General features: G+C 41.0%; 1 protein-coding gene across 1 annotated transcript in view; it reads left to right on the forward strand.

Moving 5' to 3' along the window:
• Window positions 1-4170: 4170 nt before the first annotated feature.
• mpp7a (MAGUK p55 scaffold protein 7a) overlaps window positions 4171-14909 on the forward strand; it is a 45932-nt gene continuing 35193 nt past the window's right edge. Inside the window, exons 1-4 of the mRNA XM_015029073.1 lie at window positions 4171-4179; window positions 4456-4533; window positions 7310-7390; window positions 11648-11779. Of these exons, the coding sequence (XP_014884559.1) occupies window positions 4171-4179; window positions 4456-4533; window positions 7310-7390; window positions 11648-11779 (300 nt within the window). The remainder of the gene's footprint in view (window positions 4180-4455; window positions 4534-7309; window positions 7391-11647; window positions 11780-14909) is intronic.

Genomic DNA, 14909 nt, shown 5'->3' on the forward strand with positions numbered 1-14909 from the left:
AGAGTTGGAAACGGTTCTGATCCAGACAGTATTCTGTTTCCTATGTCTTCTACTTGGTACTGAGATGTAAAGCAGCCGTCAGTGAACCAACCCAATGTTCAGACCTCCAGACACCAAACAGTCCAACTATCTCAGCTTACAGCAGAGACTCAGTCCGAACCAACGTTCAGGAGACCCTGGCTAATGTCAGCAGCGCACTGTTAAAAAAACCTGTAACCTTCCTCTTACGCTCCACCACTAAACCTCAACAGGTTCCAGCTGTTACTCCTCAAGGCAGCAACTAGGATAGTTTGAGGAGCTGAACGCTGCAGAGAAAACACACACATCCTGTTAATCTGACAGATTTCCCATCATGGAAACACTCAGGCCTCACCTGGTTCAGAAAGGCTCCTCAGGTTCTGCTGCTTCTGTCTGGAGGCCAAGAACCAGAGGAGGTGATGGAAATGGAGAGAGGACAGCATTCAGGCCCTGATGAGGGCGTGTCTCTGGTCTCTATCAGAGCTTTGGGATCAGATGATTTCATCCAGATGAATCATTTCTCCTTGTTCTCCAGACTTTTCATCAGTTCAGGAACAGAACCGACAGGAAATGGGAGCTCTGCTGTGGAGAGCTAACTAGCATAACTAAACCAACACTAGCTAAATTAGCTAGTAGATCTGATCAATATAGCCCCTCTTGATGAAAGCAGGTCGCTGAGGGAAACTTTTTATAAATTTCGCCTCACTCATTGTTCTACTGCCAAGTTCTCACTCCAGAAAAATCCAGAGGAAATCTAAAGCAGTGTTCAGTTTCCACCTGCCTCAGGTGGAACTCTTTCCTATGACCAAGTTTCTGTCAGCAGCCTTTATGCGGCCTCTGAGATCCCTTATTTTGTGGCCAGTCAGCTTGCCATAAATCCCTCTCCTGTTAGCTGCTAATAAGCTTGGCTCCTGCTTCGTTCTTCCTCTGCATCATTGATGTGGCCTCTACAGTTTGTTCTGCACAAAGTGCTGCAGACCTTTAATGATGGCTCACCTTGCTGCTGGGGATTCATGGACCCAAGTGGAAAGTTGAGACAGTTTTCAGTGAATGAGCTCATTTCCAGTCTGTAGCTGTTGGGTACCAGGCAGACCACTCGCCTCCCAGATTTGACTCACCCTATGATATTCATCTCTGGAAACTCTGGAAGCCAAACACAGCCAGACTGTTTTCCCATTATGAACTTAATAAACGATTTGACCCTGTTTTCTGCTGTCATGTAGAATCACAGAACAATGAAGAAAATGTATTTTGATTTTGCTGAAACCCTCTAAGTTTTTAACGTGTACAAGCAGGAACCTGCATACAGCCTATTTTCCACCTAAAACACCTGCAAAGTGCATATCCTGCTTTGGTCACAGGAGAGTCCATAGGTAGTTTAAAAATCCTCTGAGGTGTTTGACCTTTGACCTGAAGCAGCCCTCAGCAACGCTCTGAGGTATTTTGACAAAATAAAGATGGATGTTCAGCTTCTGTTCCTTGTTGTAACATCGTCTAATCCATCCTTCCCCGGTGTTCCAGGGTTTTTTTTGTGGTTTTTTTTCAGACCACAGGTCGTTTTTGGAACTATTCTGTTTGTTTAGTTTTTATTCCACAGAACAGATTTTTAATCAGCAGCAGCACTGCCTCACTGTGTGGACAGAAAGTGTTCTGCTCAAAGTTTAAAAGCCATGAATGCGTCATGGACAGAAGCTTGGAAAGCCTCCTGAACAGTAAATAAAGTGTTTGCTCACAGAGGAGAAATTCCTCAGTAAGTGGAGGTGGAGGAGCAGCAAGTAGCTCAACAGATGTTCCTGGGACTGTGGTATGTTGGAGCGATGAACACACTGGCAGCCTCACTCACTCCTTTCACCATGTTTCCTCCAGAGACAGTGATGAGGACTGATGAAGGAAGTGGAACTGCTCCTGCAGTAGCAGAAGAGATAGAAGAGTCTTAGCGCAGGGTGGAGAACTAGAGGGTTAATCAGCAGCTACAGAGGAGCTCTGCAAATCTGACTAGCTCAGTGAAATGAAAACTGCAGTAGTCGCCCTTCAGCAGCAGCATTTAATAGAACCTCTTCCTGCCCTCATCTCTGCTTTACTGTAAATTCTTCACTTCACAGCAGCATCACAGGTCCACCTCTGTCTGCTGCAAAACAATAGAAATATAGCAGTGCATTCACACCAGCCCTGTTTAGTCTGCTTTAATCAAACCCTTGTCCGTTTGTTTAGAACGTCCAGTTTGTTTGGGGAAATGTGAATGCTCAATCAAACTTTGATGTGGATCAAAAAGTGAACTCTGGTCCACCTAAAAACCTCAGCCTCAGTTCAGTTGAAGTGAACTCTACTCTGCTCCAAAAGCAGGAAGCAGACTACAGCACAGAGCATTCTGGGTAAATACAACCAAAACAAGCAGGAGAGTCTAGAGCTAGCTAGAAATGTCTCGTGGAAATCCTACAACTGCTAAAATCTGATGCCACTCCATTTGTGTTTCTATTTTGTGAAGACAGGAACTACGGTTTATTTGTTGACACGGTTTTTGTGTCGTTTCCTTCAGTGGTTCTTGGTGCAGCGCCACCACAGGCGAGTAGGTGAACAGGCTTTACCACAGCAGCTGAAAATGGAATAAATGTTGCAATTTTGGTACTCAATTATAAAGAGTCGGGTTTGAAAACACTCTAAGTTTTACTGTGTAAATAAGTGACAGTAAATCTTGCACTTTTATCATATTTTTTAGAGATTCATCTGCATGTGTGTGTTTTGTGAATCTGCTGCTGCAGACATGGAGCTCGGAGGCCCTTCTATGTCACCATGGAGCTTCCAGTATTTTCAGCTGGATGCTCCATGTCTGAAACCAGACCTACTCTGTCCACATTCTGGGCAGAGTGGGGATTTGGGGAGTTGCTGCTGGGGGTGGAAACTGGTCCCAGTCTGTTCTGTAATGAGGGCCCCCATCGACCTGCAGGCTGTCATTATAATGACTTCAGTGCTGCTTCTAAATCAGAATCCCAGAGCCATACAGCTCAGAACCACTCTGTATGGAGGATGATGTGTGATGTGCTGCTCCAGAATTCAACTTTGGACTGATAAGTGTTTCTGTGAGGACTATAATCAATGTTTGCACACAGTTGCATGTGTTCGCCTCCAACTTTCCATTTCAGTAACTCTTCAGAGAAACAGCTTTGTCTCTCAACATTAAACAGCTGCAGTCCTGAAGGTGATATGGAAAAAATGAGCCTGTTTACTGTGGAAATGATTAGAATGCCTCTGTGGCCTATGAGTTTATAATGTGCTGCTGGAAAACTGGTTGATTTGTAAAGTGGATGCACGGTTTGTAAAAATCCACTATTGGAAAAGTATTTTGTTTGTCTAGACTTTTAAAAACACCAGGAGTTTAATTTAATTCCTTATGCTCAAATGAGAAAGTGAGAAAATCACAACAAGCTACTAAAATAAAGCGTAGCTCAATTAATATAAGGAAAAAACTGCAAGGACAAATAATTGACAACCTATTTCTAATTATATGAAAACATTTTCACTTAATCTGTCTTGTAATTGATTTAAGGACAAAGTGGGAGGAAAGAGTTTGAAATTCTTTCTTCCACATTGGTTCCAGATGGAAGACAGAATTTTTCCACCTCACGTCAGATTAGTAACATCACGTAGTCTGCGGATTTCTGCATAAATTTGCTCAAAAATCAGTTTTAAAACTTAAAAATTTCATTTTTGTTGCTCCTGTTTGCAAGTTCACTGCAGATCCAACCACTTGGTCGTCTCACCCACTGTATATATTTTTGAATAAATATATACTTTATATATATATAATTTAAGAAAATGTCAGGCAGATAAGCTAACCTAACATTGATAATTTAAGTTACAGAATTGTATGAACAAACCCTATTTTTACTTAAATATAAACTGGTGGAATCTGATGCAGCGTTGAACCTTTTAAACAAATGTTCTATTTATTTACATGTTTTTTTTTTCTCTTGTCAGTCACATCATTTAAACTAAATCTCTAGACCGTTTAAATAGGAAAAAATGGCTTTCTGAATGGAAAATTGTGATCCTAAAAATCATAATTAAGTGGAATTGCTCGAAACTGAAAGATTTGCAGCTCCAATCAGGTCTCAGCTTAAAGTTCATGTTTGGGAGATTTGACTGTTGGCTAAAATGAAGCAGGTGGAAGACATGTCTACACAAGACCCCCAAAAACTGTAACATAGTCATAATTAATAATCAAAGCGTCAAAACAAGTCAGAGCTTTATCAGTCAGGAATAAAAAATGCAAATTCTAGCTACATTGGCATCAGACCTCAAGGTGTGAAATAACTATGAACAGGTATTTTCAGTCTATTAGAGATGATCGTGTTTCTGAATTGAGGAAAAAATGTTTGAAGAATCTCCGCTCTCAGGCGTTCCTTCCCAAAGTTTGACATAAGTGTTTTGTTTTTGTAGATCCATGAACGGCTGCAGCATTATGAAGAGAGCAAGCCGGCTCCAGTCATGGACAGCGCCGCGGTCCTGGCCCAAGACGTAAGCTTCTTCAGCTCCTCTTCGCACCCGTTTCACATGGTGATGGCTGCTGGATGGAAGGAAACACAAATGTACAATGGTTCTGTAACAATGTTTGTTGGCCTGTGATCAACTTTTAGAAAAGTTATTTGGTTTCCATGCCTAAGCCAGAAAACCAAAATTTTTAAAAGGAAAAATAAAAAAAACCTCAGTGTGAATCATAAGCCCCATTTTCTCTTTTGCCAAGTCTCCCTCCTTCCCAATTACATTTTTTTTTTCAGTTGAACTACAGATGGTTTCCTTTGTGCTTCCTTGTAAATGCCCTGCAAAGCTTCTCTCTGGGATTACTGGATATCAGGCTGGAGCCCAGAGAGTATCTCTGAGCCCGCCACAGACCCTAGTCTCCTGTCGGCTCAAACATGGTGTGTTTTTTTTAAAAAAAACAGATTGTTTTTCAGCCGTCACGCCGCTTCGACTGAGCTCTGCTGAAGCTGTGGCCGAGGACGAAAGAGAACGCAGAGAGATCCACGGTTTGATTCATCTCAGGCTCTGGTTTCAGCTAACAGGGGGCTGAATTTACTGGCTAACACAAAGCGACACTTCAACCCGGCCTGGCTGCTCGGGGTTCATTTCTCTCTGCTGAGAGAAATGAACCAGATATAATACAGTATGAATGAAGAGATCCTGTCAAAGGTTTAATAAACTAACATCTACTGTTGGCTGAGCTCTGGTCCTTTCATCACTGGATGTTCTGCTGGTTCACTCAGTTGAATTCAGTTTATCTATATGGCACCACTTCACAAGCAAGGAATGTTGGAGAAAAAAAAAAAAACAAGAGAAAATGAAATTTCATCATTCAAACTTACATTCCAAGTTGATTCTAGATTTAATCACGATAATTTCCAGGACAGTTTATCATCCAGCAGAACTTGTTACCATGACAGACCTAGGACCTAGTTATGAGACTCGTTGACGCTAACATAATCTTTCAGCTGCAGGCTGCAGGTTTCTTTGAGACAAAATCAAATCTGATCCTCACAAGTCTTTGAAGAAAGACCCGATGTTCAGTGAGCCACATTTAGCTGCTCTGCTTTTTGTCCCGTTGAAATGTTATTTATTTTCAGTGGATTCTGGTCTATTTCTTTTAGGTTGGCTTTTTAATCTGTTTAATTTGGACAAGACGTTCTCCCGCTGGGGTAATGCGTGGGTAGCATTACAGAAGCTGCAGCTCTGCTTCCTGATCTGAACCCTGGCTCGTATCCTTGCTCCCTTACAGAAACCTCTGGTCGGCTTCACAAAACTTTCATCGCCTTTCCTGTTGTTGCAGCAAAATCCACTGGGTGTCCTCAGTGACCTGATCTGTAGCACACAGTCAACAGAAGTTAGAGATAAAGCTAATTACTTATTGACTTTGTGGAAATGTAATCTAATTAAACTAACTTTTGCTTTTGCCTTGGTTGAAAACAGCACCTGTTTTCTGTTGATCATCCAGTCTGCTCTTTTATTGTCCCCCAGGTTTTTCCAAACCCACGTGTACTAGATTTCCTCATTCTTCAGCTTCCCTCCTCAGACCTGACTCTGACCTCTGCTGCTATTTATTAATCCAGTATTTTCCCTACAGGTAACGGAAACTGCTGGAAATAATGATGACGTTTCCCCTAGTGTTTTCTCCCCCAACACTTCAACCTCTGCTGCCTTGCTCCTGCAGCCGTTACTCAAATACTTTCTCCTTCATCTTTATGTCTGATGCTTGAATCTTCTGTCCTCCTGCTTGATGATGACACAGACAGAGAGATAATCCATGTGTCTCTTGGTGCTTTAGGTGCTAAACTTATCATCCTAATGCCAGAGAGAAACTTCTACGGTTCTTTTATTTCCTCTGGAAGGATTTAAAATCAACTCATTCTATTGAAACTACAACTAATTGTATAAACTTTTCACTAAAAATATGGGTTCTCTGCATTTTTTCTTTGTTTTCTGCCTTGAAACAAACGCATATAAACTTTAGTATGACAATTGGAGGTTTAATTTTAAACCTCTTCCACTGTCTGAATTGACTGCCATCACTAGACATGTGCCAGGACTTCATCTGTACCAGCTTTCCTTTGGACTTAGCTTTCATCAGCTATAATCTCCACAACTCCTGGATGTTCCTGCTGCTCTGAAATCTTCCTGTAGTTCCAGAATCTTCCTGCTGGGAGATCGTCCTGCAGATTTCACCCTGAGCTCCTGCTTCCTCACTACAAAAGCATCCAACTAAAATATATCATGGCTTTGGCTTGGAACTCAACGTAAAAAAAAAATTTTTTTTTAGATTCAGAATTGTTCTAGAATTAGTGCCTTAACAGTGTAAAAACAAAAATTAAGCTAGAAAAGAAATTGACCGGATTTGGGTGGCTTTTGTAACCACATTAAGTTCTTCATCATGAGGAATTCCAGCTTCTCACTGTGTTGTATTGTTGTTGTTTTTTTCTGAGTTCAGGACCACGGACAGAGCCCGAGAGGTGATTAGATCTGTGAGCCCCGCTGTGATGACAGCACACAGAGATGTTATTCATAAAGCGTTCAGAGAATGCCAAGTTTCCCATGAAACCCCTTTTCATAAGCAGTTGTAAATCTGCAGATTAAAATCAATTTACTTCAAATTTCACCTGCTTGTAAGATGTTTGAACCTGAACTCAAACCACAGCAAGTCAAGGAAATAAATTTGTTACGTTGCTGTTTCCTATACTATATCATGTATGGATATTGTCTTAAAGCTTATTTGAGTCACCATTCTGTGTCTATTCTCTTTTAGCTTTCTGAGCAACTCAAAATAAAGTCTGAAAATGGAGACATAAAAGAACTTGCCAAGCTACTGGAAAACCCCCATGTGAAGGTAAGAACCACACCTGCCCTTTTTTGTTAGAACTGAATAAACTGAAATGATAAATCCTTCTCTGAATGATTAAATTATTATAAAAATTGGCTAAAAAATGAGCAGCTTTGTATTTGTGTCTTTTCTGTTTTTGAGTCATCAATACTAACGTGAACCGCAAACAGCTTCAGGCCTTTTCTTTTGTTTTTTCTTCTTGGCTGCATCTGCTGACCTCATTAACCAGACACAGACGGCTCCAAAATAAATGTCCACACTTTTTACTTTTTAATCCTGAACTCCAGCCGTTCATTAGATCCTCCAGGTGTCTCAGCCAGACAGAGCTGGCTTCACCCTGGAGGATCAGGCTTCTCACCACGTTGTCCTCAGGATTATTTGGCTCTTGCCAGAAACAACACTTCACTCTGAAGTTCCGTCCCAGCAGATCAGACACACACACACACACACACACACACACCACATTGATAGTCAGTCAGTATGTGTGTCAGACTGTAGGGGTGTGAACAGATCAGTCATCTCCAAAGATTCGAGCTCAGAAGTAGATTTTTCAAGTCTGCACTGATGACAGGAATTCAGGTGTTTTGATTAATTCCAAAGGAAAACTGACAGTTTCTCAGAATGTATCCTGACCTCTCCTACCGTGCTACACGGAGAGATGGTGATGATCTGCTTTGTCTGTGATAACTCCAAAGAGAAAAGAGCTGACAGATGACAAATGACAATGGCTGAGGTCAATCCGTCACAGCATAAAGCTGGTAAAAACCATCAGTTGGTAAAAACCATCAGCTGTAACTGATGAGGTGAAAAAAGGTGGATGTGGCCGAGGGTCGGCTTAACACTCCCGTACAGTGAAAATAACTGTTTAAAAGATTGTGTTTCCATGGCTTCCATCCATGTTTTCATCACTTTTTTTTTTTTGAAAAATATTCTCCTGTTCCCTCAAAGCTCATCAAAGTTCTGCAATTTAATTTTCTGTAGATCTATGTGCTTCATATCAATATTTCCCCAGACTGTTGTCTAATGAAAATAAAAATAAATCTAAAATTTTTATCCTTCAATTAAATATGTTTCACAACATTTTCAGCCAGGCTTTATTACCTCTGCAAATGGAAATCTCATCAATCCACAAGAGTAAAATGCCTTTATTTTTCACGGTAACGGGACGTAAAAATGTTAAAGGAAAATATCATCAGGACCACACTAGCTTTTAATCTCAGTAGTGGTGGATATTTCAGCATTATATTTTCCTACTGTGTATTTACGCATTTATATAATGAATCAGTTGTTTATTTCTTCCCAGTGGAACAATCACTATGACAGATTTTAAAAGTTGAGTTTCATTTATTTCTCAGTGCAATGATTTTATTTTCCAGTCAGAAGAAAACAGTTCATCTAAAGCCATGAGGAAATCACCATTATTTGTTTTAATGTTTTACATTTATTATTAGTAAAACTTAATAGATATTTAAACTATTTATTGTTTATACATAAAAAATTACAACCCAACTCTAGCAACAATAATAAGACAAACAACCGATCAGCTTGAGAATAATGACATACTCGGTATGTCTTCTGGAAGAAAAGTTGACAAGGAGACTTGGTGGTGGAATGAGGAAGTGCAAATATGGGTCCTGAGAAAGAGAGCAGCTAAGAAGCAGTGGGACAATGTGAGGACTGAAAAGAGTCACCAAGAGTACAGGGAGATGCAGTATAAAGAGAAGGTAGAGGTATCTAAGGCCAAACAAAGTACATACACCGATTTATATAAAAGGCTGGAGAGTAAGGAGGGAAAGAAGGACTTATACAGGTTGGCGAGGCAGAGAGATCGAGATGGGAAGGATGTCCAACAGGTCAGGGTGATTAAGGACCAAGATGGATCTCTACTGACAGATGCAAAAAGTGTGATAAGGAGATGGGAGAAGTACTTTAAAAGGTTGATTAATGAAGAAAATTAGACGGTGGCAATGACTAAGAGGCAGAGCTGGAGGTAGCAGAGATGAAGATGTTGAGGTTCTCTTAGGGAGTGATAAGGATGGATAAAATCAAAAATGAATACATCAGAGGAACAGCTGATGTCAGACATATTGGAGATAAAGTCAGAGAAGCCAGACTAAGATGGTTCGGACATGTACAAAGGAGAGACACTGAATACATCGGTAGAAAGATGCTGAGGATGGACCTGGCAGGCAAGAGACCTAGAGGAAGACCAAAGAGGAGATTTATGGATTGAGTGAAAGAGGACATGAAGGTAGTTGGTGTGAAAGAAGACTATGCGGAAGGTAGGATTACATGAAGATGGATGACTCGCTGTGGCATCCCCTGAAGGGAAAAAGCCAAAAGGAAAAGAAGAAGCTTGAGAATAACGATCCCTTCATCAGAGTCTAATGGTTTTGGGGAAAGAACGCTCTCCTTGGACCAATCTGGTGCTTCCATTTGAAAGCAGAGTGGGCCGCTGACGGGGCCAAGAGGGCTTAATAACAGGATACTGCCAGGAATGCCCAGCAGGTTTTTTTAGTCAAGTTCTCTGATCTGTATTTCTAAGTTAATTATTTATTTTTAATGAAGACAATACAGATTAACAGAGATTGAACCAGATACCTGGAGAACAAGGATGGTTTTCCTTCTCTTCATCTTTCTTCTCCAGGAGTCTAACTCTAGATCTCATTGGTCAGCTAATCCACCAACTCTGAAGTATAACAACGCCCACTGACTCGTATCAGCCCAGCAGGAATGCTTCCCTCTAGAGACCTGAGTGTGTGAAACATTTGGACCTGTGTTCTGCTCCGTGTCGGTGATCAGCAGCCAGGACACGCTCCATGTGCTCCCCATTAGCATCCAGCTGCTGCCGCAACTTCCAAGAAGATTTTACAGGGAATCGGTTGTGGCTCTGTTCCAAGTTGTTAAGAGGGGAGGCGGACGGCAGATCCAGGTTTAAGGAGGATCTGTGGATGAACGTAAAACTGCAGGTTCTCTGGTTTGGTCTGTTTGACAGAGTTCAGAGATTCCAGTGGGGAAAGGCTGAGATTAGATGGAAGGAAATAAATCTGAACTTTGTTGGAAAAACAAATCTTCTGATCTAAATTTGAAACAAAGTTTGAAGATTGAAGTTTTTAAACGGTTGAGGTCAAGTTGTGTTTAGGTTTGATTTTCTTGTAAATCAGAGGTCTGACGTTGAGCCAGCAGTGGAAGTGGAACAGAAAGGCTGCAGAAAATGTTTCCAGAACTCTAGGGGTTGATACTGATTACTAGTATGGCTGACCTGAGATCAGCTAACGTGACTGACAGTCTGTCATCATAAAGGGCCAAAACACAACATAGATCCAACCTGGAACTAAAACAGGACCTCCAGTTTTACTGTCTATTTCACCAGAGGATGTTATGAAACTGGAGCCTGATTGGGATCCAACCTGCAGCTGGTTTCTCTGAAAAAGAGGAAAATGAAACAAAGAAGAGGAGAGCTCTGAGTCGGAAGCTGTTTTCTTCTGATGTGCAGAGATTTTCTTCCTCTCTGGATGGGACTGAGAACGTCCTGCTGCTCTATCTACATTCAGCTGCTGTTCTGGAGCTGCTGCTGGGTTTTACTGCACATTGATCAAATTCCCATCAGCTTACCATTTGTGCTCATCTGCAGAAACAAATGTTTTCTGGTGATCAAAGAAAATGTTGATGAAATCATCCTCGGAGAGAGAAGAAAGGCCAATGAAATTCAGGAGCACATTGTATGACTGGGGGAAATTCATGAAAGACAAAGAAGAGACAGGAATGAAGGTGTAGAGATTTAACCTGGAGCACCAACAGATAAAGAGCTTCACAGGGATAAAAGATTAAAAAAAGAAATACAATTGAACTTAGATTCTTTTACTAGACAGTTATTTTCTGTCTCTTCAGGCATACCTGACAGGTTTCAGCTGTGATACCTCTGACAAAGATGGAAGTATGCCTGAAGAGACATAAGAAATAACTGTGTATAGCAAAATAATCATTAAGACTGTATCATATATAGACAGAATGAATTTCATCAATAAAATTGAACTCGTTTTAATGAGAATTTCAACACATCTTTAAGTTTAAGTTCTACGTCTCACTCTTGTTTTGTTAGGCATATGAGGTGGAAATTGCCCCCAAAAATCCTTTCTATGTACCTCGGTTGAGACATGCAGTCATTAGAATGTGGATTAAAGTTCTACATTGAATAGATTTCCAGTTTGACTGATAACTTGAACTTGCGTCCTTTTTCTCTCCCATATTTCTCTCTTCCAGAGCCTTCTGTCCGTCCATGATACAGTTGCTCAGAAGCGGTACGACCCCGAACTCCCGCCGCTGCCTGAATACCTCAATATTGAGGAGAGTTCTGTGAAGATTATAAGACTGGTCAAAAACAAGGAACCTCTTGTAAGTCACTTTTTATTGTGTGCTCAGCTTTACTGTTGACAGAAGTTAAACGTCTGAGGAAAAGTTTGGTCTTTCCAGTCGTTAATCGATTAGCTCATGGAGTCCCTTGCATCTTTTTGTTCCCTGTTGCCATCCAGAATCTATTGAGATGTTGCATAAATAACCTCAGTCCTCTGATGGCATGAGTGAGGTATTTCAATACAGAGTATGACGTATACCCCATATTTCTCTGAGATGCAGGAGGCGATTGTCTTACAGTTTTAAACCTGATGCTCAGGCCAGTAATGTCCCTTGCATATAAGCCAGACTCATTCTGCCAGATAAACCTCTTCCTTGCTAACCTTTAGTTCTTTTTCAAGCATTCATTTGTGATCACACTATGGGAACATCCATACTTCTCTTTTGCCTCATAACTTGTTTCTAAAGCTGACTGAAGTTCACTCTGGAGAACAGGCTCTATTGGAAGCAACTACTCTCTATTGGAGCAACAACATCTAAAGTGAAAAATGCTGCAAAGGTTTGTGGTGATGCCCAGGTGGCAGTTAATTAGATTTCCTGAATTGCCATTGAATCAGACCTAGTATGTAGCTTAGCCTCTAGCATAGTGAGCACAGAGACCATATGGTGTCTGGAGATCTCTGCTTTTATAGGTCAAGTGAGTGATGCCAGTGAGCGAGAAACTGATTTGGACTTGGGCTTACCTGTATGTGTATTATCCCAGGATAAATATCTGGATCTATTTCCTTGATTCTCATCTTGTTAAGGTCATCTTAAATGAATGAACTTATTCTACTTAATAGAACAGTTCAAATGGTGTGCATGGTAGTGTATCAAAAGCACTTAGATAGTAAATTTGTTAATATAGAGCACCTTTCATAAAGTGTCACACAAGAGGACACTGGGATGTTGTTTTTAGCTGTTTTTTTCTAAGAATGCATTCACACAAGCCCAGTGTAGTTTGTTTTACTCAAACTGCTTCCCTAGAAATCCTGGTTCATTCTGAGGAGGTGTTCATTCTCAGAACCATACATTCTGAGAATGTCCCACATTCTTTTCAGATGAACTCTACTACTACTGAACTCTGATACTAACCTGAAAAGCAAACTCTGGTCCGCTCTTAGAGTACACTGCCTCTTGCTCAATGGCTGCTGGAGATGACCACTAATGGATAAATAGATCCAGCCAAGTCTGATTTTTGAGAGCACTCTTCCTCAGAAATGGTAAGAATGGCTGGCATTATAAAAGTTTGGATGAAATTTGCATTTTCATCAAATTTCTAGAAATCCAGCTGGCTCAGTGAGGGATTCATGCCAGTAGCAGACATGTTTTAAGTTAGTAGCCTGTAGCTGTTCAACCCACAGCCTCGGAGTTGTAGCACAGTAAACTAACCACGGCTGCCCTTCTGTTGGCGACGAGTATTTTTAGTCAGTCTATGCTTGACCTTTGTTCCTCCTGCGCCTCATCATTAGAACATGCGAGTCTCATTGTCCCAGACAAAACAACCATTTTCCCACTCTTTTCTCTCATTGTTTAATTTTCTCTGCACCCCTCGACTTACTGTGCGTGTCTGTGGTGTCGTTGCCATTTCAAACATTCCCAACAGCTAATTGGCTGTTTAGACACTTAGAGAAATAGACTTCTCTAATGACTGGGTTTGCTCGCATGCCATACCTCCTTTTTTCTGTAACTGTCCCAGTTTTGTCTCTATTATTGTGTTGACTGACCTCAGTGTCCTACAGCAGAATAAACACTGAGCTTACACACACATGTCCTCATTGGTCTGTCAGACGTCCATCTGTCCTCCCAGACCTTTGTTGTGTGCTGAGGTCCCGTCCGTCTTTGATCTGCAGCGGACATGTCCTGGACCCGGCCGCCTCTATTTTCACTCTGTGGTTTTCACTCTGACCGCCATCTTGGCTCCAGGCCGGCGTTCCTCTCACCACACCCTAGAAAAAGGGGAGGACGGGGGGAACACACCTCAGCCGTTGTGGCTTTCCTGCCTCCGCCTGCTGCATGTTCTCTGGAGCTGTTGGGCTCAACAACGAGGCTCGGAGGAGTTCTGGGTTTCTGTCTCACTGCACACATTGGTGAGGACACTTCCTGGTCTAGGTTTTCCAGAGCGGGATGATGTTTCAGAAAAACATTATGGTTTTCCGAAACCATAATGTGATGTAGAGCAGCCACAGTCTCCTTCATCATCCAGCTCCTGCTGTTCCAGGAAGGGATTTGATGGGTTTCGTCTCGGTGGACTGAGAACGTCAGAAAAAAAAATTCCAATGTGTGATCTTGTAAAGTTGAGGCTGGGCCATTTCTTTTCTTGGTAATGAATGCTACATGACAGCAGTTCACAGTCCTGATTATATTCCATATCCAAGTCAGTCCTAAAATTCAGCACATTGCTATCCGCTATAAGTGTGGGTGATAAGGACTTCTTTCTATCACAATATTTTGTAGTACTATTGTAGTGACGATAAAAGTGATGAGAAGTTTTTTTTTTTTCTTTTGGGTAACTGTATGGCTGTGACTGCATGTCACTGCAATTACACAAACATTCCAATTTGTAACATGCTTCTTTAGGCTTTTGGATAAAAGTCACATGAAGAAGTGTGATTTATATTAAACGGCAAATCATAACAACATTTAATCATGTTTTCAAATTTATTGATATTCATTAATATTTTAATTGAACAAATGGTGGGTAAAACGATAAAATTAACAATTTTGACAATACAGACACTTTTAGGGGTTTTAGATATTATTAAAGGGGCAGTGTTATATATATTTTAGGCATTTAGTTTCTATTTGCAGCACAATCAAGTAACTATGTTACCAGTTCTTATAAAAATGCTCTATATACATCATAGATGACTTAAAAGAAATGTGACTTTATAATTTGGCACCTCTGTCTCTTTAAAAACTCCTGCTCTTTCTGAAACTCCACCTGCAGAAAGTCATCACAACATGGCTTTCCTCTATTAACCCTTTAACGATGTTTGTACCAGCATTGCCCTGAGAAGTAGGTCTTACATTGAACTCAGCTGATTCACAGTTGCAACAGGTGTTTGCCAATTGCTGCTAGCTAGTCTGAAGGAGCTGACTGAGAGAGTCGCAGGGAGGGGTGTTCTGTAAT

Source organism: Poecilia latipinna, unplaced genomic scaffold (assembly GCF_001443285.1).
Source record: "Poecilia latipinna isolate Pla-1442-1.1 unplaced genomic scaffold, P_latipinna-1.0 Scaffold143, whole genome shotgun sequence".
NCBI lineage: Eukaryota > Metazoa > Chordata > Actinopteri > Cyprinodontiformes > Poeciliidae > Poecilia > Poecilia latipinna.